This window comes from Apteryx mantelli, chromosome 30 (assembly GCF_036417845.1).
Source record: "Apteryx mantelli isolate bAptMan1 chromosome 30, bAptMan1.hap1, whole genome shotgun sequence".
In the NCBI taxonomy this organism is placed as follows: Eukaryota; Metazoa; Chordata; class Aves; order Apterygiformes; family Apterygidae; genus Apteryx; species Apteryx mantelli.
The window spans coordinates 4,965,441-4,991,382 of NC_090007.1; the positions used below are offsets into that span (position 1 = coordinate 4,965,441).

Here is a 25,942-nt window from a genome sequence, read left to right on the forward strand (position 1 = left end):
TCATTTATCCTCCAGATAAGGTGTCCGCTGAATTCACTCCTCACCACGTGGCATCATGCTTACCGCACAGCCTTTCCTTGCCGCCCATTACGTGAACGGACATTGACTGCGCTTTCGATGTAGCATGGAAGTAGGGTGCTTGGCGCTGCCCTCTGCCCAACTAAGTCTCCGAGCATCCGAACAAAGATGCCCTTGATGCCTCCCCCCAAAATGACCAATACAAACACGTATGTACAGGGAATTAAAGAACAGCACTAAAGCAAAACAGGGGTGTAACTGCACATTAAGCCATCTTCTGGGGAAACAGATCAATGGAACTACAGCACAGTAATTATTATTACCACAGCTATGCGAGTATAACGCCCTCAAGTACAATTCTGCGAGCCACTTTTATTCCAGATCAAGAGTGCAAAAAGTTAAAACACCCTAGCTAGAATATTTATTCTGCTATAAAGACCATCCTTTTGCAGGCAAACCCTAAAGTGGTGAAATCTGAACGCACTTGGGGGGAAAAAAAAAACTCTTTTCTCCAATATCTTAAAGCACAACGCATTAGCCAGATAATACAAACGGCATCCAAAGTTTGGGGTGGGGGGGAAATACTTTTTGAGAACTCTTCTGGCAGTTCCTCTCACTCTTTAGGAGGTCAGACTTTACTTTTTGCACTATTCTTCAAGCTCATGCCAGCATTAAGCAAAAATACACGCTTGCAGCAGGTTACTGTACATCACAGTGCAGAAGAGGTGCTGCAACTCGGAGAAGAATCATAAAACTGGAGTCCTTACTTGTGTGTGGGAAGACTTAAGGGAATATTTCAGCACATCAGGAGCTGAATCACTGCATGTAGGTGGAGCCAGACAGATTGACAAGATCTGTAACTTGAAAAATGACCTAAGTCTGAGATCAATCATTTCGGGAAGTAGCTGACTGAGGGAACATATGGAGACTGATCCAGGTGACAAGAGTCAATGACAATATGACATTGGGAAAAAAAAAATGTATTAGATGCACATGCTACAGCTGACCAACTATTATATTATTTAAAATATGGACAACAGTATTCTCTCAGCTTTATAGGCCGAGCAGTCTTTTTTCCTGTAACCTTTTAGCATCACCCACAACAATGTTATCTTAACACATTTCCCCACTAAAGCAGCACATAAAAAAGGCACTTGGGGGGAAGCCATTAGGAAAAATCTATTTTTTCCATGTATTAGGGTAATGAAGAATCTAGCGCTCAGGTAATGACTTCCCAGAAGTTGTGGAGCAGCCAACCAATACAAAACTACGAATTAATTGCATATCAGATAAAAGCATGAAAAATAAAAGACTGCACGCCAAGCTTTCAAAAGTTTCACAGCCCTTCAGATCACTAAATGCCAATAAAGTGTGGTTGATAGGCTAATCTAGGACATAAAGCTGGACTCAAATTACGAACAAACTCGGGTAATAACTTTGTTTGTTCTACGTCCGCTTCAGAAAGCTCAAACTTGGGAGTTCTGTCTATTAATCAAAAGGCCGTTATTTTATGCACGCAAATAAAACCAGCTGTCTATAGCTAAGCAGTTTCTCAATTTGCTACTACAGACAAACCACTGAAGAGGTTATTCATTGCCCTACTATTCCAGCTCTGCACGATTTCAAAATATTTCAATCTATGATTCTGCAAGGTATGAAAAACCCGGTAAATATTAAGAGCTTTGCAACACACCTGAAAAATATTACTACTAGCAGTTAGCATTACACCAGTACTTATCGATACTAAATCGGACTGCTAACCAATAACCCTGCCAATACTTTAAAATGCAATTTGGTGGGTCACTCTAAAGCTCAGGATGTTTTTACTCCTCATTCTCATAAAAGCTCTATCACCGCAGACAGCATTTAGCGAATGATGAGCTGACACAGGTTCCTGTGCTGCTGCTCTCATATAGTGCAGCTAGTCACGGGGTCAAACTAAATGGAAACAGTTTTCCCTCCTTTGCTGGGGGGAACACATTGGATCCTTGCTAACAAATCCGAGTTTTAGCTAGCTACTTCCTACACAGGACGCTATTTTCTGTGCTGCAAAATGGATTCTGACCAAGGGCGAGCATGAACCAGCATACCACCGTCTCGCGTCTATTTGTACGCTGCTTAAAGCGGGGAGCGAAGATACATAACGCCAGGGACTGCAAACAGTCGTAAAGGAAGGGCCCGTTACAAAGCAGTCCCACTGTGTGCGTGGAAACTTCTGCCCAGAGTGACAATGGCTAAGAATATGCATTTTATCTCATACGGATTACCTGGTATTTTCCAAAGATTTGCATGGGCACCTGGATTCTTGGAGTTTGGTCTTACGTACGCAACCCCCAATAAACAAGGCCATCTGACTCCCGAAAAACCTACTTTGTCTTCATTACACACCAACATCTCCCCCGCCACGCACACACACTTTCGAGTCCTTCAAACCTATTATCCCACCCTCCTTCAGGAGACTAAGGGAATCAAGTCTAGATAGAGCCGGCTCTCTTTAAAGCGGGACAAAAAGGACGTGAGTCAGGAGCGCTCAAAGATCAGTCACCCTCTCATCTGTTCTGCTGTACCTACCTCCTGCAAGGGCGTAGGAGTGGGAAAAAAGGAAGCAACAGTCAGCAGGAAGAGTCAAGCGTGTAGGTAGGTATCAGACCTGAGGAAGAGTCTGAACAGAAGGTACGAGGAGCCCAGATGGAGGTGACATGGCTTCGCTTCCTTCACGAGCGAGGCTATGTTTTTAAGGTGTCAGGGCCTCCCGCCGTCTGCAACAGCGGCTCCTAACCAGTGACTGCTGCCTGGAAGCCTGGAGGGAGCTGCCGCATCGGGTACCTTTGCCCTCTTTCATCAGCAGCCGCTATGAACATGGTAATTGCCTGCAATGCTCTCCCACATACGGAACTGTTACGCTCGCCACGGAGCCAACATCCAATGGGGAGCAGCAAAGGAGAAATGTGAATATGGTTGATAATGATCTTAAAAGAACAATTAAAAGTTTTGATTAAAAAGTCCTTTTTTTTTGATAAAGAAGTGAACTGTGACAGTCAAGTCGATGTTAAATAGGGATGAATAACTATTAGTTCAGAAACTGTAAGAATAAAGGAATAGAGGGAATATCTAAGGTCTTAAAAACAAAAGAAACAGGCGTGGGAAGAAAGCTGCAGATTAATAGCTTGTCTGGTTCAAAGGAGAAGGTCTTAAACCAGGGAGAATACTACTGTGGGGCTGCAAAATATGTACTAGGGAAGCAGGATTATACAGCAGCTCCGCAGAAGGTACAGTAGCACCAGCAGATTTTAAGTCTTTTAAAAAGGTGTGGATATAGTCCTGAGTTTTACAACTGTGTTCCTTTCACAGGACTGGCACAAATACTAATTTGACCCAAGGAAATTTTTAATTAACCAGATAGTTTGCCACCTCTCCCCTGTATTCCTCAAATTGCTACAGTCAGCTTGTGCCAGATTAGTTTTCCACAAGAGAGCTGCAAAATACAAGTCATTTTTTACCTTCGCTTTCGGTCCCATCCAACATTTTCTTAGTTTATAGAAAGGATAGGACAGTCTCTTAGACGTATACAAAAGCAAAATTACCTCAACCAGCAGCTGATAAACCAGCATTGACTAAAAGCTTTCATTCATCAGATTTCATCTTGTACACAGTGAAAGCTTTTAGTTCCCAGAGTACAACTATTTTATTGATGAAAACAAATGTTTTCGATTTGGAAAGTTCGTTTCAGCTAGCCTCCTGTCACAAGGCAAGTAGAGTCAGAGTGCACATTTATTAGTGGCTTCTAACTTAAAATGTTTTTTCCCCTTTTATCACTAGGAAAAAAAAAAAATCAAAGCTGTAACAGAAAGGGCTCCACATGCAGGGCTGACCATGCCTGGATTTGAGAGTCCAACCATATTATTCATGGCTGTTTTCCCTTTCTAATATGCTCAGTTTGCAAGCAAGACTCCTCCCTTTTTCTTGCTCAACAGCCAGTTCAGCGAGTTCAGTTTCAGATGCGAATCAAGCTAACTTTTTCTTCGGCAGAACCAGCTACAGAAGCTCTGCAGGCCAAATCCAGGCTGTACCACGATCCATGCAAACTCATGATTTTTATTGACTGCACAAAATTTTATCCAATTAGAATTCAGTAAGAACAACGCTGGTAATACACAAACAGGAAAATAATTGAATTCCCTTTAACTTTGTTAGTTTTGCAAAACAAAAAAAAAAAACCCTGAGTGATCTTAACAGCTCCAATGCACTTTGCGCAACACACAATCAGAACTCTTAAGTAACATGGAGTGTCTTTTTTAAAAGTCACTTTTGGGGAGCAAAACTGCATTTTGAGAGTTTTCACCCTATCTATGACCATCAAGTAAACCAGTGTCTTTTCCCCATCTCCTCCAACCAGGGCTCTCTAGCAGCTCTGTTGTTTCCACTTAAAACCTAAAGCCCCCCTGACCGAGCACGATGCAATGCAGAAATACAGCTTCTGTGAACTGAAGTGGTAGGTATCCAAAGCTAGACTAACTACAGAAAAAGATGCAAAACCTTAACTGCACTGGACACGTTCAAGCCACATCTCTCAGTTGCCTACCCTCCTGGTGAAGATGCACAAAGACCATTAAAGTATGCTTGTACAGCATTTCCAAAGAGGATTAAACTAGTTCAATATAATTAGCTGCCCACAGAGCTTATTTTGGTACCATTATTTTTGTAGAAAATAATCAGGCAAAAGAGTTGAGCAGTGCAAACAGCGTGCAGGACAAACCAAAGGCTATTTTGCCTTGCAGCTTTATATTGCATATATTTATAATCTTTGAGGGCTACAGAAAGGTGCCATTACCATCTCTGGAAAGAATTAAGAGTTTCATAAGCGTCACCTCACTGGTATTTCTCCGCACACATGAACTTGGTCTCAGACTGAAAAATGGGCAATGCCACTGCAAGTACATTCACATGTAACAACTGCTACATATTAACCACAGATTAATAAGTTTTGCCCCAACTCCATTCAATTACTATCTACTTGTCTTATGTATTTCCTTTACTAATCATCTGATTAATAAGATATACCTCAAGTAACAACTGCTTTCTCCATCTTGGGGATTTATTCAATGATGGCCAACCACTATATGCCCATCAGTCATGTCCACAGCGGTAAGCTGTGATAAGACAAACTAATCCAATTATTATTGCAGCAACATGATAAGGAAGACAGGCTAATTTAAAAGGAATGTTTTATCTACTTACCTGTCTTGGCAAGCAGGTAAAGTTATTTAAGTTTCTTTGGATGTGATAGGAGTCTTGGACCCCTTTTTGGTATTTTGAACAATCAACTCTTCCATATGAGTGAAAATATTAATAAATTTTTTAAAGGACTGAAGGAAAACAGAAAGCTAACAGGGAAAGTACATGCAGTGAAAGCAAAAGAGTTGGCAGACAAGCTGACAACTCTGTATTCCCTTCTTCTGGGTCCCAGACACAGAGGTCCAAATCTCAGAACGCAGCCCATGACAAAAACACGAGAGTTTCTCTGCTGAGATAACTGGAAGTGGCCTAGCACAAAAACTCCAAGCAGGGGCTCGACGCAGACTAGAAGAATCTCTACTTTGTGAGAAACATTTAATTCAACACAATGAATTACAAGAGGACAGATTTACAGAATCATAACCGTAACAGACTGTTCAAAAAGGAAAGTAATTTTCACTGGCAGCTGTACCAGGCAAGGTTCCCCAAAGCAATACCTGGTAGAGCAGCAGCAAAGTACAATTCAGTCTTCTTGCAGTACTCCAAATGAGCAATATCAAAGAGGTTTTGTATTTTCACACCTTTAAGAAAAACGTTAACATCGCATCAATCACTTTGGCATGGGATGTTTTTCAAGGAGCTTGCACCTATTCAGGCCACTAAGCTGAACTACTCCCAAAGGCTATTACTTTCCAGGCAATTCCCCTGGCCCCTTGCTGTTATTGCTAATCATTCTTACATGATAAAGGCTCTGGGAGCTACTTTCTTCCCCAAGTTTTGGGATACCAACAACTTGTACAATTGGTTAGTGGCACAATATTTAATCCACCACTTTATACTGTACTCTCAACTGAGACTTCCATGCATAAATTATGCAATGAATACCCTAAGACTAAAATAATTTTTGCAACCTAGTCAACACATTCTCCAAACTATAAACTCTGATCTTCCTCCCCTCTCCCTATCCTTCCTAGATAAATCTGGTTTTAGCCACAAATTACCCCAATATGCTCACAGATGTACTAGAAGAGACTGAGGAATCAATCAAGGTACCCATGGTGAAGCCAAATACTTATAAACACATTAAGGCAGGTTTCACGTCGTTTCATTTTTGGACACAAAATGCTGGTCACTTCACTGCACATGCAAATAAGAAAGATTTAATACTTAATAAAAAGCTTTAGATTCATTTTTAGATATCAATTATAGAAAAATCAACCTTTTTCCTTTCGTGTTTTTAAAAGAGGTCAGAATATTACTGCACATGAAAGCAGAAGTGTAGACACACCTATTGGAATGGATTCCCTTCCCTCCACACTCACAAAAACAGAGGTCAGGGTTCTTGGCACCAGAAGAGAAAGGAGGAAAATGTCCTCCTTGTCGGTCAGAAATGAGTCATCCTTCCCTTTTGAGCTGAAAAGGTCCTTCTGACCAGACTTTAACCAAAGCAGAATATACCATAGAGCGGGTATATTTACCTTCAAAACGCTATTAGGCTATGCTCGGACATGCACAGAATTCCATGTTGAGAACTTGCACGATAGTGCATTCAGCGTGGTGCTGGAACTAACTATAAAAACAGATTGCCACTGACGTAAGACCGATTCCTCGAGTGTAACTTCCCCTACAAATCAAGCCTCAGATGGAAGAGGCGCTGGCAGTTCATCTCTGAGACTACACTTCAAGACCAATGTGGTCTTGTGAGGACAGTGAAATTCAGTGACCTGAACTGACATATGGAATGACAATCCACAACATAAAATGACCTCCCTACAGTCTGGTACAAACAGGTAGCCTACAGCAGAGTAGCCAAGGAGTGAAACAGCGTCTCTCACTTGTATTAGAGAGAAAATTGTTTTTATGGGTCACTGTTAAAAGTACTTTGATAGAAAAGCCTGAAAAAATGTATCACCTATCACTGACCCACAAAAAAAAAAAAAGAAAAAAAAAGATAGGAAATTTGGTTCCTAGTATTTTCCCTCCCACCATTTTATATTCCTTTATTCCCTCCCACTTTTGTATTCCCTATTACCCTACCCCTTTAGAAAAAGGAGGGGGAGTAGAGTTTAGTCAAGTTCCATCTTCAAAACTACCCAGCAATTAATGAACCATCAGCTTCTCAACTTTTCCTGAAGCGTACATCAAAAATGCTCATAGGTACAGTTGGGTTGTTGGTGCAATTTACTCTGCAGACACTCTTGGCTTTGTAAATAGTTGTGCTGACCCTGCTGATAGGGTTTATACTGGGAATTCGTAGATGGAACTCCCTAGAAGAAAAAGAGAAAAGACTCAGTAAGTTAAGAGGCACTGATATATCTTTGCAGCAAGTGAGCTCTTAAAGGACAAAGCATCATCGCCAGTCTTGATCTGCAACATATCCAGTTCTTTATCACCCATTTTTCACCTTCAGCAGATAATTTATTCTGCTTCTTTACTGTTGTCAGACCTTTGTAGTAGAAAGAAATGCAAGATATTTAGTGCCAAAATAAAGCCACTGTTAATCATGCAGTAAAACAGAAACTCGAAGAGAGCCCAGATACAATATGGTATCTTCCAAAAGCTGAACAAATATCACAACTATAATCAACTTCCAGCTTAAAGGATTGGTGAACATAAATCACTCTTGATTCCACCTGATACTGAAATACAGCTGTCACTCCCTTCAAAGGAGCTTTGCTTTTCTTCTGCTATTCATCCCAAGATGTCTTTTTCCCTCCTCTACATTCGTGTTTCTTGCCTCACAGGCTGGCACAACTGGAGTCTACATAATGAAGCAAAGGCTACTGGCTATCCCATCTCAGTGACAGAACATTAATTGCTTTTCTTAGGGTAAGACTTAAAACAGGCAAAAATTAAAATCAGCGAGTTCTGTTTTCATCTCACTGCATGAGCTCCGCTGATGATACATTGTGCTCCTGGCTAGGGTTACTTCAAAATTAATACAGCAAAGGAACATCCTGCTTCACAGCACGGCTCACTCTGTCCTATCTAATTTATTAAATTTAAGAGAACTTCAGTTGGTGTATATTGGCTTGGCCTCATGTGTAGAGTTGAAGATCATACCTCTGCTTTTGTTCTGAATTACTAAACCAATTATTTACTCTTCCAAACTATTTTAGTTTACAAGATGGTAACAAAATTGTAACTGCACCCTTAGAAAGTTCCACTGCACAAGTGGAAGTCAGATATACTTAAGTTATCGCAAAGGGCGTATTGATTTCAAGAAGGCATGCAGCACAACGTAAAGGCCCACTTCTGTGAATCCTGTAGTTACTACTGTTAAATGATCTTAAACTTGTGTTGTTTCCAGATTATGAGAAAGTGTATTTTTCTGTTATTTTCATCTTACAAATTCCTGCCACATATAATGCATTTCAGCAGCTTCCCTCTTTTGATAGTCAGGTTATCCTTTCTAACTTCTAAGAATAGTCACTTTGAATTTCTACGAACGTGTCTTCTAAAAATATTATGTTGAATTTCTACAAATTTTTGCCTGATAGAATGGCTACTTCACTTTTAAAAGTGTGCGCTAGAAAACAATATTTTGTCAATATATGCTAAGATTCCCTTTGAAAATATTCCTGCCTTCAATGAAACACTATTCAGCACAGTTTAAGGCGAGAAAGGAAGTTGTCATATTACCTGGACTATACATTCTCCATCTCCTGGTCATGGTCCTGCTCCTCCTCCTCCTCCTCTTCTTCCCCTTCTTCCTCACCTCCTTCTTTCTCTGAAGGAGCTTCTCCATCTCTTGCTATTTCCTCTACGTGGGCAAGCATGTCAGCCATCAGGGCTTCCTCCAGCCTTTTTCGCACCTGCTGCACCAGTTCTTCTTGCTTCCTGTCCCAAGTTAATGAACACTTGCATTAATTCTCAGAGCTGCCAACTTTGGGGGGAAAGGAATCTTAAATCCTTCATACATGAGGTCGGGCAGGAAAGCATGACTTTCAAAAAGCCCTCTATGAGAATTATGTTGTAAAAAAATTGCTCTGCATTATACTGTAAGTGAAGTTGAAAGAAACATTAAGGTTACCCAGCATTTTCTATTACAAGTCCTTAATACTGATTGTACCTTTTTTATTTTGGCTGAAATTTACCTAATCTAGCAGCTGACTCAAGCCCTTTTTTGTTATTACCACTAATACAGTTTTAAACAAGAAAATATAAAACCTTCAGATTTCCAAAACTGAGACCGGAGAAAATTAAATTTCTGATTTCCATGGTTTTGCTCATTCTCATTTTCAGTCACAATCTTAAATTTTACAGCTACTTTTATGTCGAAGCTGTAAAGCAGTGATCAGCAATCCGTGGCTCACGGGACACCTATTTCATCTCAGCCACAGGAAATCAGAAAGTTATACACAGACAGTTTTTCCTGGTCAAAGTCATCTTGTAAATTCAAAAAGATTTACCTAGCAAATAAAAATTTCTACTTTTGTACAATGTTAATGGATGCAGAGTAGTGCAATTTCAAGTTAGAGATCTGAATATAACAAAGACATTAGCAGCTGCTTAAAGCTGAATTTTGACCAACCTCGATTCAGCAACGTCATTTGTTCCTGAAAGCAAGCTACACCTAAATAAACTACATCCTTGTTGGCTGCCACAGCAGCAGTTAATGCTTTATTTGGCCCTGTGATGACACACAGGAGTAAAGTGCAAAAATTGTTAACTGAAATCCCCAGTGCAATTAATTAGACCAGGCTGGAACGGTGAAAAGAACTGCACTGTTTAGGGTTCCACCCCTCCTTCATTTTTTAGGGGTGCCTTAACCAAGGTTGCTCAAACTCAAGATACCTTTTCCAACACAAAATGACATGCTTTGACATGAAAAATGTAGGTAGGAACCCTGATGCCTCAGAACAACTGAGCACGGCCAAAATAAAGAATTAGTAATAACAGGCTTTAAGTACATTTCTGTATGAGAGCAACTTTGTACAACAATTTTTTCTCCCCTTCATAAGAAGTAGTATTCAAATTAATTCAGTCAGCCATAGGCCCCATCACACATTTAAACGTGCCATTGAAAAAAGAGGGTATAGTTATACCACACACACAAAAGAGACAGTAACTGATATTTCCAGTTAATACCTAATATCTTCATCTGTCACCATAAACGCTTTGCAAAGCGGCTGTGAGGTGTTTAGCCAAACTCCAGGATTCTTCTCCACGGCAGCAGACAGCTGTCCAGTGATGGGCATAGTGCTGGTGTGCAGAGCACTAGCGATAGCAGACAGAAGGGTCTCATCAGTGCAACCAGGGCCAACCCCTACAAGCAGGGGGCAAAAAAGACAACCAAGATTCCACAAGTTAAAGAACAGTGAATCAAGACCACAGAATCAATTAATGGGAAAAGTTGTGTATTGTCATTTAGAGAAGTTCACACAAGAAGTCTCAGTCCTAAACACTTCCAAGAACCTCGGTACGACTGGCTCAAAGGTTATTTAAACCTAGATCAATGCCTCATTCTGTTACATAAAACCCAACTTGCAGAAGGGAGCTGTTTAAACAGGCACTACTTCTGGAAAATAAAAATGTCAAGAAACTACTTTGCCACTTTGTCTCCCTATGCTTCAGTATCCCCTCAGGATGCAGGGCATGCAAGTCTTCTAGCCAGAGTACTAACCGTTCCTGCTGAAGTAGGAATGGTCCACACAGCTAAAGAACACCGGAGAACAAGCAGGTCAAACACAATACCTTTAGATCACCACTGATTGATATCAAAATGCCACCCTAGAGTTAAGAGCAGACTCCGATTACCTTGTAAACCTTTAGGAAGGTCCATTGTTTTCACCAGCTCTTCTGCAATGTCAAAAGCATTCAGTCCACTTAATTTCTTCTCCCAGAAGAGCTGACATCAAAGAAAGTGTTTATTGGTACAAAACAGAGAAATGCATTTGACAACCACACAAAGCACCTGCTACTATAAAAAAAAAAAAAGAAAAAAAAAAGGAAGAACGCTGGTGCAGACAATTTTATACTTGATTTACTATAGAAGGGGCCTGACATGTCCAAAGACAGGGAGCAATCCTCATTGCCAACAGAGAATCAATCTCACAACATCTCTGTCCTGATTTACTGCCTTGACAAAGATTTTCCTTTCCTCCAGGGCCTGGTACTTTCACTGCTTCTTTCTGCTTCTGAACTGTAAGGCAACACTTGTTTTCTTTCAGAGGGCACACAGGAAGGGGCAGCTCTTTCAGACTACTATTCCTATTTTGCTGTCTCACATATGCCACAGAATTTAAGTTAAAGAATGTGAAAACTGTACCCAAGCTCTTTCCAAGGTAAAGCATTATTTTATTGTTCTGCAGTAGTTTCTTATGAAAACCACCATGTCTAGTCCTAGTCCTTCCCGGTATTCTAAAGAACAGATTTTCTCAAACTTGTACTCAAAATGACAAGTGAACCCTTTTGTTTTGGTAGGAAGACAGATAATATTACAAAAAGACATATACATAGAGACTGTGAGTTGAACATAAGAACGATCAATGAATAGCTAAAGCACTATTTTCTCCTGCAACAAAGCAGCTTTATCTAGGCTTTGAGAAACCAAAAATTTACCCCAGTCCACACATTTCCCTTTTTCATGCCACCAAAATCTGAATGTAACTCAACCCCTATTACTTTTCTGATTGCCAGCTCCTAACAAGGGAATAAGGACAGTCAAAGCCAAAAGAGACAGGCTGGATATCCTCTAGCCTGTGACTTTCAGATAGGTGAATATTAAGCCAAGTGCACGACAGGGCTGAGCACTGCTTTGAAAATTTGAGGAAAAATCTGGATTCAGCTGACCAGAGGTTAAAATACACTATGGTCCAGTAAAATATTTTAAAGCTCTGATTTAACAGACTTTTAGATGCATAATGCAGAGAAGGATGCAAGAAAGAGTAAGTTTGCCCTATTCCATGCTATATAATACAAAGTGGAATATAAAAAAAATTTTATATGTATCTACACACACACACGCTCTGATGTTGTCATAAAAGCAAAAACAAGAAAGGTTAAATATGGAAAATACAAATGTTAGAGTCTAAGAAGCTGCGTTACAACAGGTAGTAATGTGAGCAGCAGAACTACAGAGATTTACAGATTTACATCTTTGTGCATTGCAGCTGATCTTTGCTGTCTAATACAGATTGCACTCACATATCACTCTCTCCCTCAACAGGAGTACAGTCTCTATCCACCTCAACTTTTTGTAAAACACATTAAAAGGGTATTGTTAGCATCCCCTTTTAGTGTCTTAACTAGCCAAGGGGTTTACTGAAGGAGAAACAACACTACAAATGCACATGCCACACTCCCTTAGGAAATGGTGCTAAAAACCCACCATCTTGCTTTTAGAAAAAAATTCATTTCAAATACACCCTAAATCTCACTTCAGAAAGATACTTTTGAAGTTTGAGAAAAGTTATGAATGTTTTTCTTTCCTTTATTATTTTTTTTATTAAAAGAAACCATATTCCTCTTGGTATACAGTATATTTTAATTCCACTAGACCTGAAAGAGTTCAAAATATACTGATAACCGATGCAGATGACGCTGTCTGAACAGACTAATGAAGCCGAATACCTAGTTTCCAAAAGGTATAAAGACAGACTCGCTACAGGAGAGGATTCACAGAACCCCTGTTGGGAGCTCGGCTGAGGTGACAGGCTGTCAGCTCCAGGTAATAGCAATGAAATGAGAACGCCTTCCAAAGGCTGCTTTGAACATGTAAGCCTCGTTTTACCAATGCCTTAGCTTCAAAGCTGCATTTGTTCCTGAGCACACTTTTTGCATCCTTTCACTAGATTAAATTAAGCTGAAAGATTTCCTTTAATTTTGCTGTATTCTGTTGTCTGCAAATACACAGTACAAAACACCACTTGATTTTATACTTAATAATGACATTCCAAATGAATTTCTGACCTTATTCATATGGATAGAGATAATTATCAATGAGACACCAATCTACGAAAAGGTCCACGCAGGGGTGCAATCTCTTAGTACATCAGAAGCACCACAGTCTAGTCTATACTGGAACAGGGATTTCTTGAAACACAGAACCCTTAATACAGTTGGAACGTTTGACAGCAATTCTAGTTATAATGCAAATGTCCCCTAATGCGGTTATGACTCCTGTTTAAATTTGTAGTTAGACTTGATTTCAGTATCAAGGAAAGGCAGTTTTAATTACAATGAAATTGTGACCTAACAAAGGTTGGAATCTAGTTACAAAACTCAGTGCAGATGGCACATTAACTATATACTGGAAATGCTTTTTGATTTTAAAAGCTGGGAGCGCTATAAGCTGTTGTTTCTGAAATCTCAGACTCTTCAAATTGTCATGGAACACTTGTTCAGTGTTACAAAATTAAACTGTTTTATTATGTGACCCTCCAAACAACAAAGACAGAAGTTTCTTAGCTCTAGAAAAGTAGCTACTAAGCTGAAAACCTTACCTGCCGGGGCTGGTCCACAGCTTTCTGAGGATCACTCTTCACCTTATTGCTGGGATGGTTTGTGATCTTCGTGACAGGTTGTTTGAATATGGAGGCTGTCTGTCTGACAGGGAGTGCAGTATTCAAATCAGGTTTGCCCTGAAAATTTCCAACAAAAAGAGGGAAAAAGACACAATATTTTCAGTTTGAATAAATGCTACAATGGCTAACAAAGATATATAGTGGTGAAAAGAAGCATTTACGTACTTGAAAACTTGTCTGATGTTCAAGCTATATCACTTAGACTGCTAAAAATGCATAACTACCTTCAAATTTTGGCTCAGGTCTATCAAATTTAACGAAGTTTTCCCACTCTTTCACATTCTAATTAAGATACTGATTCCTCTCATTATAGTTTATACATACTGGTTTTATTTTAATTTTGACAGAGCTTAAAGTCAGAATGCTGAATTTGCTTTAGCATTTTAATATGACAAGTCACCTTTGGGTCACTAAAGCTGAGTTTGTAAGAATTAGAAAAAATATTACACAGAATTAAGATAAGAGTTTGCAAATCCAGAAGACATTGTAAAAGCATGTCTAAATTCATTTGTGGGTACCAATAAACACAACAATGCAGTGAGAATTTTGATTGCTTTTTTTACCTCCAGATCTTAACAACTAAAGCACATCAAATCTAAAAGCTAAAAAACTCAGTTTAAATTCAGGTTTTAGCAGGGCTGATAATAATCAAGTTTTCACTATATGATGACATTTTTGTTAGGGGGAACTTAGGAACAACGCTGTTTGTTCCGAGATCTAACCTGCAAATCTTGAAATGGCTCTAGGACATACTTTGTTCTTGAGATTGCAGACATAGTGTCTGCTTAACATATTTATTCATGATATACAGCAAAGTATTCAGGACAAATATAATTCTGAATTACCTGCGTGCTAATTCGTTTATAAGCTGATGATAAATTTGAAATGAGAGGTGGGGGAGGAGTGTGTGTGCGCGCATGTGTGTTTGCACACGTGCTAGTAGTCTCTGCAAGGCAAGGCATTCTTCTTTTAAAAACATCACCAGAACACCTAGTGCTGGAAGTAAATGCTCCAGTCACTTACATCAGAATATTGTTCTTATTCTTGACTGGTTGACATATTCTAAAGAATAAACATCATGCTATTTTCCACATTAAGCCTTCTGGGTGCACAGATAAACACCAAATAAACTTTGGGGTTCTGAAAAGCTTCCAGCATCTGTTACAAATACTCAAGAACAACATAAGCCAATTTAGCCAGACAGGCAGTGTCACAGTAGGACTACAATCATTATTAAACCGTAACGATCAAAATTACCAGGGGTCAAAACCAGATTCCTTATTCTGCTCTGCAAATAAGACCTTGCTACGCTCTCGTCTCTTCATCCTTCTGCCTGAAAAGCTTTCTCTCCCTAGATCAACGCCAAAGCTGAGAGCGCAGCATGGCCTGCCCGTAGCTCTAGAAAGTTGCTTGAGGCCGGCTGCGTTACCCCTTCGTTCTTGCTGACCAGCACCACTCTTCCCTCCTCCCCCAAACAAAATGCTCGAGCAGAGCGGAGCTGCTGCACAGGCACAGGAGCCAAGTGGAGATTTGTGGTTCTGGAGGAGACTGTGCCAGAGCAGGTGATCTTGCATTCCCAGGAGGTGAAAGAAGAGAAGGGAATCCCAGCTCTGTGTTGCACTGAAGTCTCCATGAAGGGGTGAAAATCCCCAAGGGTGGGTGCCCCCACCATCTGCCTGGCTGGCAAGTGACGAGAGAAGAGAGACAGATTCCAGCCCTATCTCCAACCCTTCTGCACAAAGATTTAGCAGTACTGCAATATTTTAGTGGTATCAGCACTGTGGAAGAACCAATGAACTGCGGTATTTGTCCTACACCCCACCATAGAGATATTGTATCATACAACTCCAGTTTAAAGCATTAATTCAAAAATACCAAATTTGCATGCTCTCACAGACATCGTTTTGAGAAGCAGTACGGCCAATACAATAACAGATGGAGAGGCGAAAGCTTCCACTGCATCTTAGGCTTACTTTGGCTTGGTTAGAACAGTCATAGCGCATCCTCTGTCTGTTCTTGTTCATTTTACTCATCAACATCTTCCCTGTGCGGAAGTCAAAAGTGCTCAGGTCCATGGAGCTCCCCAGGTACCGTGCCAGCTGGGGCTTGCTTCGGAACTTTTTACCGCTTGGGCTGAAAAAGATATAGAAAAGAAACAAGGAGGAAAATTAAAACGCTCTGGACTTCAGCAGCAGTGTTAGTTGCAAAACAGGAGAGAGGCAAGTTTCATTTCTTTCAGGAGAGAAGACAAACACTGAACTTCCAAGAGTGAAGTCCCCCCTTCTCCGCCCGCATTCAATTCTAGATGGATATTAGTGCATTCATGTCAACTCCTTTTCATGACCATTGTGGAAAAGACAAAAACACTTGAACAAATTCTGCACTTAATTTATAAGCAAAGAGCAAAATTCAGTCCAGGCATAAATGAATAAAGCATAATTCACGCTAGTACTGAAACGGAAGATGTCTGCACAAAAGCTCTCATTACTCCATTGTCTCTAATAATAAATGCCCATTTTCAAGCCTAGCTTCTTCTCACAGGAGCGTTATGTTCGACTAGCACCACAAATGGCTCCTCAGACTCCTTTTTCCCCTCCTTGAATTGTACATTCAGCCTTGATTACAAGTCTTTGGTAGCACTCTGAACACCTTATTCCAGGATAACACAGCATTAAGGAGTAAGTAGAGAGTAAGGAAGTCAGCTGCTGACGAGCTGCAAAGCAAAGAATTACAAAGTTTAATTAACAACAGAGTAAAGGTCGAAGCCTTAGAAAACTCTGCATTAAAGGCAAAACAGAAGAGATTCTTTTTAAGCATCTGATTGTACATGATAGACCACAACTTGGCAAGCAGATACAAATTGCTCCAACCTCTTCATTCTTTTTAATAATATAACACAAACTTTTGTGTTACTACAAAAAGCACTGCTAAATGAATATATAATTTCACGCATAAAGCAGACATAAGTCAATGCAGTGTGAATGCAGTGTAAAACTAAACAGACAACGAGCACAGAGTATTTTTAAAGTTCCCATTTAGCATCACAGCAATGCCTCTTCTTTTAATTTCTGTATTTTCTGCATCTTTAAATATTCTCTTTTCTGGCAAGCCAAGGACACCCCTATGTATCAATGAGGCAGCCTGCATACTCAACCTGAGTACCAGCCTGGCGAAAGCTCACTCCATATATTTCTGTTGTACAGAAACACAGGTTAGTTTGGCAACAGGCATCTTATGACTGAAAATAACAGTTATTTTTTCACTGTATATATATGGAGACATACTTTTAAAGAAAGCTCAGTAGTGTTATAATGTTTTTTTCAGACAAATCCCTCAGAAGCAAGCTTACCTCCCCACTAGCCTACAAATGCCCTCAGTTTTTGATCTACTGAGACTCTCCTTTTGAAAATATAAGGTCACATCCCCTGTTAGAGCTCAGTAACTGAGAAGGTTCTAGCCCTGGTTGCTCCCAGCTGCTTATGCTGCCCCACACCTATCCCTCCCACACCTACTCTGCAAGCACGAAAGCATTCATGCGGATGCAGTTAACCAGAGAGGGAAAATATCCCAGCTTTAGGGTGTAGGGAGAAGAAGAGGAAACACTTTATCGCTGGTTATTCTTCAGCTGGGCCAGTTCACTGCGGAGGTGCACAAACGCTCAGGGCAAAAGATGACACTGTGGCAGGCATAAGCAGAGAGGAAGAGACTGGGTCTCGACTTCCAGTGTGAAACCACAGCTTAAGGATATAAAGGGAGTTATATGCCTCAACCCAGAAAGAGGAAAAACTACCTCCAACAGCTTTTAGGCCACAGCCACCGTTGCCGTCAGTGAAGTCAAAAAGAGAAATTTCTTCTGTATGAAAAATATGACACTGCTTCCTCTTCCAGTATCTTCAGCGCCAATTTACGATTTAGTGGCTTAGTAGAAATATCCACCATTATTCACTGAGAATAACGTGCCACACTGGTTTGTGCTGAGGCGGCAAGCACCTTGTTCTCTCACCTAAAAGTGCGAGACAGCTTCTAGAACAAAAGAGCTAGATATACTCGGAGATCACAATATTTTAAATGAAAGGGCCATGAATGGGCCTACCATTTCTTGAGATCGAAGCCTAATTCAGTTTTACCTACCAAGAACAACTCATAGCGAGACATGAAAAATAAAAAGGAACAAAAGCAGTTTTGAGCTTGCCTTTTAAGGACGGCCAAAGCTTCCAAAACACAACTACGCAGCAGATATCACAAACAGTTTCACGCGTGACAGTGGCGGTGCTCCCTACGCATTCCAACGGTTTTACAACAAATCTGAAGAACTGCTCCAAATCAGCTCAGACCTGAGAGACACCTACAAAAAAAGGCATCTGCCATGACTCAAGAGTCCTAGCTCTTCTTTGGGAAGCTTGGCCCCAAAGAGCAGCCAGCGCCGAAGCATTGAGAAGAAAAACTTCTGTTCTGACTACGTGCCCTGAAAAAGGCAGCTATACCCAGCTCTACCTGAGCAACGGCAGAGCAGGGAAATAAGCTCCAACTTAGCTTGGAGCCAGGAGTAAACTTACTCGGTAAGAGCAAACAGAAACTGAGGGCTGTGCTCTGGGGCAGCGCTGTCCTTGTGCCAGGAGCATGCTCAGTTCGGTAGAGCCTCCAGCTACAGGTAGCTGAGAGGGTCAAAAAGCAAGGAAAAAAGCCAAAAAACCCCTATGAAACTTGAGCAGCAGGAAAGTTTTTTTTCATACTTACTGTAAGTCACAACAGACAAAAAGGGTGAAGCAGCATTTGTGGACTCTGAAAGGCATTAAAATGCTCGGGTGCTTTCTTCAACGTCATAGAACAGCTCAAAACGTGAAAATCCTCTCCTTCCACTGCAGAGTGAAACATTTGAAGGCTTTTTCTATGTTCATATTTTTTGGTATACTAAGGCTTGAGAGACCCAGAAGGAAAGTTCTGATACAAAACTGCAAAAAATCAACCTCTTTAAACAGTACTGCAGGTACTGCTATTGCGCGTGCACTGTACTTAGTTCGCGGATTAAGGTCTTTTACCCTTCCCCGCGTTGCTAGAAGAGCAAGGCCGCTGCAAAGTTACAAACGATTTCACACGCTTGTCCATCAAAAGGTACCACGCTTTATCTGTGCGCGCAGCCTGCCTCAGCGTTAACAAAACAAACGCAAGCAAAAACGAACGGCAGGATTAACCAAACCCAAGAAACCCTCGTTTGTTATTCAGGGACTTTTTCGGGGCGCGCATTACGATGAATGCATCGCAGCCTATTCAGCAGCTGGCCGCTGCCAGGTGTCTGCTCTCCATGTGCAGCTCGGCCTTTGTTCCGTCGCCTTATATTCTTAAGGAGAAAACCGACTGCAAGCCTAGGCCCTCTCCCCTCCCCCTGCCTCATTAAAGAAATCGCCTCCCCTTTTTCTCTCCCCATTTAGCATACACCAGACTCGCAGAACTTGGAAAGCTAAAGACAAAAGAGGAAAAAGGAAAAAAAACCAACCCAACAACCCAGATGTTGTCTGCCTTTTAAAGAAAGGGAGATAGCAATAGCCTAGGTAAAAAGGGTGATCAAAAGCATACGCTTAAAAACCTCATTTCCTTAGTGCGGGATGATGGGCGTAACACGAAACACATTTCCTTCTTTTTTTAATTGTGCTCCCTCCTGCAAAATCAGCTCTTCACCAACCCATTCAAGGACCTTCGTATTTACAGCCCGCACTGCCCTCTCCTACAGCGACCGCTCGTCTCGCGGTGCAAACCTGCAAGCTCTTAGCTTAGCATAAAAGGTGCTGCACATCCCACTATCCCACCTCCAGGAGAAGGCGACCCTCCTGCCAGTTCAGGAGGCTACTCATAACGCTATACATCCCTGGATCCTCGCAATACTTCCGCCTGAAGGTACACCTCTTTTTCTAGGAAAGAAATTGTACTGAGAGAGAGAGAGAGGGATTAATGGTTGCAGTGTATCTTTATGTAATTACCGGTTGCAGTATCCCTACCAAGTCATAAATCTGCCTCGGTGTTCCCACACTCCAACACAGTAACTGCAACGGGATAACACGTACATATTCACGGCTCTCGCCCACCTATAAAGGCACATAAAAGCCCTGATGTAAAGTAATAAGCAAGACCAGGTGACCTTTTCAAGCCACTCCCGTGACAACCCACCTCACATCTTTATGCACTTAATGGCACATTTGCATAGAGATATTTCCAGGCTCCTCAGTACACGGGCGCCCTCTACTCATCCACCAGCCCGCAGAGTATCCTTTGGTAATTACTAGTTGTCATTCGCCACCACATCTGTCCCAAGGAATATTTACGGGCACACCGAGGCCGCCAGCAGCAGCATGGAAAGGACGCGCCCTGCTCCCGAGCCTTTCTTTGATCAATAACTTGGGAGAGAAAATAGCCTCCAACCGCAAAAAACTTGAAGGGAGTATACACATAAAAACTCTCAAGTTCCTAGAAACACACCACCCCGCTGATAAATAAAAATCTGAGTGGCAGTCCCGTAATGGAGTAATGAACCCAGATATAAACATCCATTTTTATAAGGTCTAGCTCAGGAATCGTAAGAGTTTCACTTAAGGAGCTTTGGATAATACAGACTAATGGAGAAAGAGCATAGGATGCTCTCAGGAAATGCATTCTCCTCCGCAATTTTTTTGGGGAAAAAAATATTCGGACCAAGAGAGTTTTGTTTTTTTGAAAAATGTTTTTCTGACCTTTTTACGTAGGCGCTGCATCGGTAAGAAACCCACAACAAAATAAGCTTCGCCTAGTAAAGAGAGTAGCCAGCTGTTTAGAGCAGACGTGCCCACACCTTCCTGAACCAGAGGTGAACAACAACCCAAAACATCTCAGACACTCTCAAACTTTTAACAGAAAATATTATGAAGAAAAAGACTGCCATACAAAGCACTCCTTTCTGTAAGTGGGAACAAACAGCGAGGAAAGCATTTACAGCCAGAACTCTTTCAAAGGCAACCTGCTGCTTCACAAACCTCGCGACAGGCTTCCCTTCCTCAAACCTGGAGTAAATCCTCTGCACCCGCACTTACCTTGCTCACCCCGAATTTGGTGCAAAAGCTCCAAACTGGCCACAGGTACCCTCCTGATTTTTCCAAATCTTAAGTCCCAAATAGGTGAAACAAGAGATTCTAGCGAAAAAGTTTCTGCCCAATCAACTACTGGTAAGCAAGAGGTTACTAGGAGTGTTTCTAAAATTTCTGACCACGGACTACATCACTAGAGTTAAATTTCCAGCCAGTCACCAGGCACATTCAGACACGCATCTGACAGGTTGAACATATTCAGCTCCAGGCATTTGTCTTACCTCCCGACGCAGATTCACATTCAAGGGAAGGCAAACTTTTGTGTAGAAAGCATATGCTTCTAGCATTTAGGATTACAGAAGGAAACTTCCAAATATAAAACACACTAGCCCCAAAAAACGCTTCAGAAAAGTGGTGATGGCCACCCCACCGCCATTCACCTCAGATTGGTGTTAATGCTCAAGGCTGGTGATTGCACATGAAAGAGCTTGTTTCCAATTAATTTCAATGTGAGACTATGCATGCAATTTTTACAGACACTTAATGCATCTATAGGTTCCTAGCAGTTGAGCCAGGTAAACAAAAGGCAGAAATAGCAGAGGTATTAATAAATTGCCACACACACATTTTCCACTCTGAAGTAATGTAAAATGCAACAGTAACCAAAAATTACTGCAGCAGGGCCATATTATACCTTTGATCTCGGTCCAAACTGATATAAAGGGAAAATCCATTATAACTTGGAAATAAAAATATGCTACTTGGCCTCTCTGCCCTTCTTTTTTTTTTTTTTAAGTTCAGCTCTGAGATCACAACTTTACAAATGAACCAAGTCCTCTGAAAAATAGGGATCTTGTAGGTTTTCAGCTGCACCTCCTCTCGCTGCTACAGGTGGCCTTTTCTTCTTCCCACAGAGATCCTAGGCTGCAACAGGAGAGCAGAAACTTCCAGCTTCACGCTCATTAAGATGACTATTTGCTGGTTTACATACTGCTCAGCATGGAACATTATTTTCATAATTATAATTTGATTCCGAACATGAAACCTAACATGTGCAGACAGCATACATCTCACTGACGCTAAAGGCCAGATAAGGACAGCACGTTAACTTCTGCTATGCTCCTCCAACTGCTGATGGACCCAAGCTTCACACATCGCTCTTGGGTGGCGGACAGCCCATGGGTGCATTAGAGACTGCCTCTTATGGATGCAAGAGGGATCCATATGGCCCACCTACAGCCATACGAAACACACAATTATATTAATAGAAACTCTTCAGGCAGAGCAAGCGGCTCCCCAACCATATGCTTTTCCCAATAGCAACATTCACAGGCTAATGCATCTTCTGGCAGCGCAGGCTGAGCTCTCCCCCTGGACTTTCATCTGTAGTAGCAGGTATCACCGTAACCAGGTAAATTGTTTTCTTCACCCTATCCCCAAATCCTTAACATTTAGGAAGAGAAACAGATACAGCTTCAAGAAGGCAGGTAACTACTCATTCCGATACGCTGGCTACTCTGCAAATACCTTTTCTGACATAAAACGTTTAGATTTGGCAGGCATAAAAGACTCCAAAAGGATAAGTGGCATTCCCCAAAGATCCCTGCCCCCTTCCAAAGGCGCTCACCTCCCGACGTGTTCACCACCAAACATGCAATTACAGCAGACAGTCCTCAGCCTTCCGCAACCCCAGCTCAGGGGGCTTCTACAACACAGGCGCCTCTAGTAACACACATCGCTCTGGACCTCCGGCACTTTTTTTAGAGCTGTCTGAGGGCAACAGCCGGCACCGGGGAACGCGGCTGCCGCGGGCGTGCTCGCCCAACCTTCGCGATGTCTATTAATACACGTGAACGTGCCATCCGATAAGTACAGCGAAGCAGCAGGGCGAGCTCCCAGCCCCCACGGCACATCCACCTATAGCAACAGACAAGCACCTGACGGGGCAGGTGCTTCTCCCGGCTCCCCTGCAGCCTGCCGCTCGCGCCCGGGCACCGCTTCATGCCACCTCGGCCCGCCGGAGCCTCGCGGCGCGGCATCCCGGGGGGCGCGGAGACCCCCGCCAACGGGCGGGCGCCTCCGGCCCACGATGCCCTGCCGCAACAGGCGCCGGGGCTGCAGCGAGGCAACCTGCCGCAGCTCCCGGGGCCCGGCGGAATTACCTACCGGGGCGCACGGGCCCACGCTGGGGATGTATACGTAGGCCGGGCCCCCTATGGCACGTTCACCTATAGTAACAGACATCGCTCCGGCCGGCTGAGAGCCCCGACTTTCTGGTCACTTCTTCCCTTTTCCATCCCTGCGGCAGGGCCGAGCGCTCCCACCTCTTCCGCTCCATCTCCGCCGGGGCCCGGCCTGCCGCCGCCGCTGCCGCCTCCTGCCTCCGCCGCGATCACCGAGCGGCGCCCGCCGGCTCCGGGCCGCCTCCGCCGGCGCTTCCCGGCCGCCGCGCTCTCCTCCCGCCGCCGGGCGCCGGCTGTTCCGTGCGGCGGCCGCTCGCGCGTCCCCCCCGCCGCCGCGGGCTCCGCGCGCCCCCCGCGAGAGGCGGCGCTGCGCGAGGAGGCTCTTCCCGGCGGCCGCCCCCGCGCCCCCCGCGGGCGCGCGCCCCCCAACGCGGCTGTTCCGCGAGCGCGCGCGCCCTCCCTCCCGCCGAGCCGCGGCCCCTCGCGCCTCCCTGCCGAAGGCGGCCGCGTCGCACCGCGCCGCTCCGCTCCCGCCCCTTCCCCCGCGGCGCGGCGCCCGCGGCCCCGCCCCCCGCCGCGCTGGGGAGGGGGGGCGGCCGGATCCCTCCGCCCGGGGACGGTTCGGCGATATAGTCCCTTCCCGCGGGGGAGGGGGGGAGAGAGCGGCGGCGGTCCCCGGCACACGCCCCCCCCCAGCCCCCCCGACGACCCCCCTCTCCCGCCACGCCGAGCCCGCGGCCGCCCCCAGCCCCTCGGCGAACCCCCCCCCGCGCCACGCCGAGCCCGCGGCCGCCTCGAGCCGCCATGGCGCCCCCCCGCCCCGGCCTCCACGCGGAGCCCGCGGCCCCCTCAGAGCCCCGCGACCCCGCCCCGCCCCCACCCCCCGCCGACACCCCCCCCCAACCGCCACCCGCGAGCCGCCCTCACCCCAGCGCCGGGCGCCGCGGGCCCCCTCGGTGTCCCGGCAGCGCCGCCTTGGGCATCTTCCCCCGCGCCCGCCCCGGCCGGACTGAGGAGCGGCGCCCCGCACGGCCCCGCGCCCCTTCCTCCCCGCCCGCTCGCGCCCCCTGCAGCCTCGGCCCCGCAGCGCAGCCCCGGGGCGCGGCGCGGCGCCCTCCCCCCCCCCCCGCGGGCGCCCCCTGCCGGCGCCGCTGCGCTGCCCCCGCCCGCCCCGCCCCGCCCCGCCGGGACACGGGCCGCGGGAGGGGCCACCCAGCACAGGGCCCCGTGGACAGGCCGCTCAGGACACAAGTCCATGGACAAGCCACCCGGGACATGGGGACAGGGATGGGCCACTGGGAACATGGCCCCATGGATGGGCCACCCAGGAAACAAGTCCATGGACAAGCCACCTGGGACATGGGGACAGGGACGGGCCATGGGGACACGGTCCCATGGATGAGCCACCCCAGACACAAGTCCATGGATGAGCCAACCAGGACATGAAGACAGGGATGGGCCACTGGGGACATGGCCCCACGGACAGGCCACCCCAGACACAAGTCAATGGACGAGTCACCCGGGACATGGGGACAGGGATGGGCCACTAGGAACATGGCCCCATGGACGTGCCACCCAGGACACAAGTCAATGGATGAGCCAACCAGGACATGGAGACAGGGATGGACCACTAGGAACATGGCCCCATGGATGGGCCACCCAGGACACAAGTCAATGGACAAGTCACTGGGGACACAGCCCCATGGAGAAGCCGCCCAAGACATGGGCCCAAGGACGGGCTATCGGGAACGCAGGCCACCGGTCCACGGCAGAGGCATTCCCATAGCCTGACCCCGGGACAAGCACCCGCTCTCTCTGCTCCCATGGGCCACGGTGGTGTGGCCCCAGCACAGGCAGGGCAGCAGTGGCACATGGGACCAGGGTGACACGTGGGGCCATGTGCTCTTCAGCCTTCCCCATAACTAGACAAGAGTTTATTAGGTGTCTTTTTACTAGACACATAAGGAAACCGTGTCAGCTGCCATCTAGGAAAGACCAGTCTAGGTGGCCACTGCCATTATGGTGGCCATGGTCACGTGTTCCAAGAGAAAAAGCAAACCGCAACATACTGCATATTGCCTAATCTCATAATGCAGCATCCCTGGGAGAGAGTTTCTGTCTCCAGCTGCTGGTTGCCACCTATCTTTAGGTTTATCTAAGGTTTGATAATATGTGACTTACCAACTGTATTATGGTGGTTAGGTGTTCCCAACCATTACAATATCCGTTTTCTGAAAAACACTAAGACATTTGTCTCAGTACTATTGCGCAGCAACAAGTTCTACAAGTCGGCCTGGCCTTCACATGAAACTCAGAGCAATTATTTTCTTTTAACAGTCAAACAAAATACTCGGGTTTTTTTGTTAAGAACCCTGCGTGGAGCTGCAGTTGTGAAGCAACCATGATTTGTACTTCAGGAGAGCAGCATCTGTTGGAGCGCACCCAAACTCTGCAAATACCAGCAAGTCTTGCCACACTCCCGATGATGTATGTGTGGGTACGACTCCAGCCACCACTTAATTCCTTCTGACAGTAAACTTATCTAGTCTATTTAAACTTTCAGTGCTTCCTCCAGCCTACATCTGTGCAACAAGCTGTTGGTAATTTTACTTATTTTTTTTTTTAAAACATGCTCACTCTTTTGTTTCAAATACCCTTATTTGGAAAGCAGCAGGGAGCGCGAGGAAGGATGTGAGATGTGTGCATCGCATACAAGTCCAAAGAGCAGGAAACCCAGAGTCCCCCCCGCACTGGGTTCAAACTGTCTGGACTAAGTAGTACAAATTGAAAACAACTTCAAAGAGCTGGATGCATCTGTAGGTGCTGGGTTATATTTGCTTTGTACAGGAAGATTGTTATATTTAAGATACATGACTGTGGGGATTGTGTCTTTAATCAATACAGAGCTTTCTGTTGTCCTGAAGGC

At 44.4% G+C, this 25,942-nt stretch overlaps 1 protein-coding gene across 2 annotated transcripts; it reads right to left on the reverse strand.

The window, feature by feature from the left end:
* Positions 1–5,611: 5,611 nt before the first annotated feature.
* On the reverse strand, positions 5,612–24,009 carry MBD3 (methyl-CpG binding domain protein 3). 2 transcript variants are annotated; one of them, XM_067312778.1, is made up of 7 exons: positions 23,944–24,009; positions 15,755–15,914; positions 13,701–13,838; positions 11,014–11,104; positions 10,345–10,522; positions 8,896–9,093; positions 5,612–7,520 (listed from the first exon to the last, which is right to left on the reverse strand). In XM_067312778.1, exons 1-6 carry the CDS (start codon positions 23,997–23,999, stop codon positions 8,901–8,903), a joined length of 816 nt encoding a protein of 271 aa, XP_067168879.1. In that variant the 5' UTR covers positions 24,000–24,009; the 3' UTR covers positions 5,612–7,520; positions 8,896–8,900. The 2 variants fall into 2 exon arrangements, with proteins under 2 accessions (XP_067168879.1, XP_067168880.1); XM_067312779.1 differs by lacking the exon at positions 23,944–24,009 and adding an exon at positions 23,158–23,238.
* Between the last annotated feature and the right edge of the window lie 1,933 nt (positions 24,010–25,942).

Excerpts from the sequence above, each read along its gene's own strand:
- MBD3 (XM_067312778.1), bottom strand. The coding sequence starts at position 23,999 with ATGCCCAAGGCGGCGCTGCCGGGACACCGAGGGGGCCCGCGGCGCCCG. Across the intron at positions 15,915-23,943 it reads CCGCGGCGCCCGGCGCTGGG|CCCAAGCGGTAAAAAGTTCC; the intron begins GTGAGGGCGGCT and ends TATCTTTTTCAG. Across the intron at positions 11,105-13,700 it reads CTGTGGACCAGCCCCGGCAG|CTCTTCTGGGAGAAGAAATT; the intron begins GTAAGGTTTTCA and ends CTTTGATGTCAG.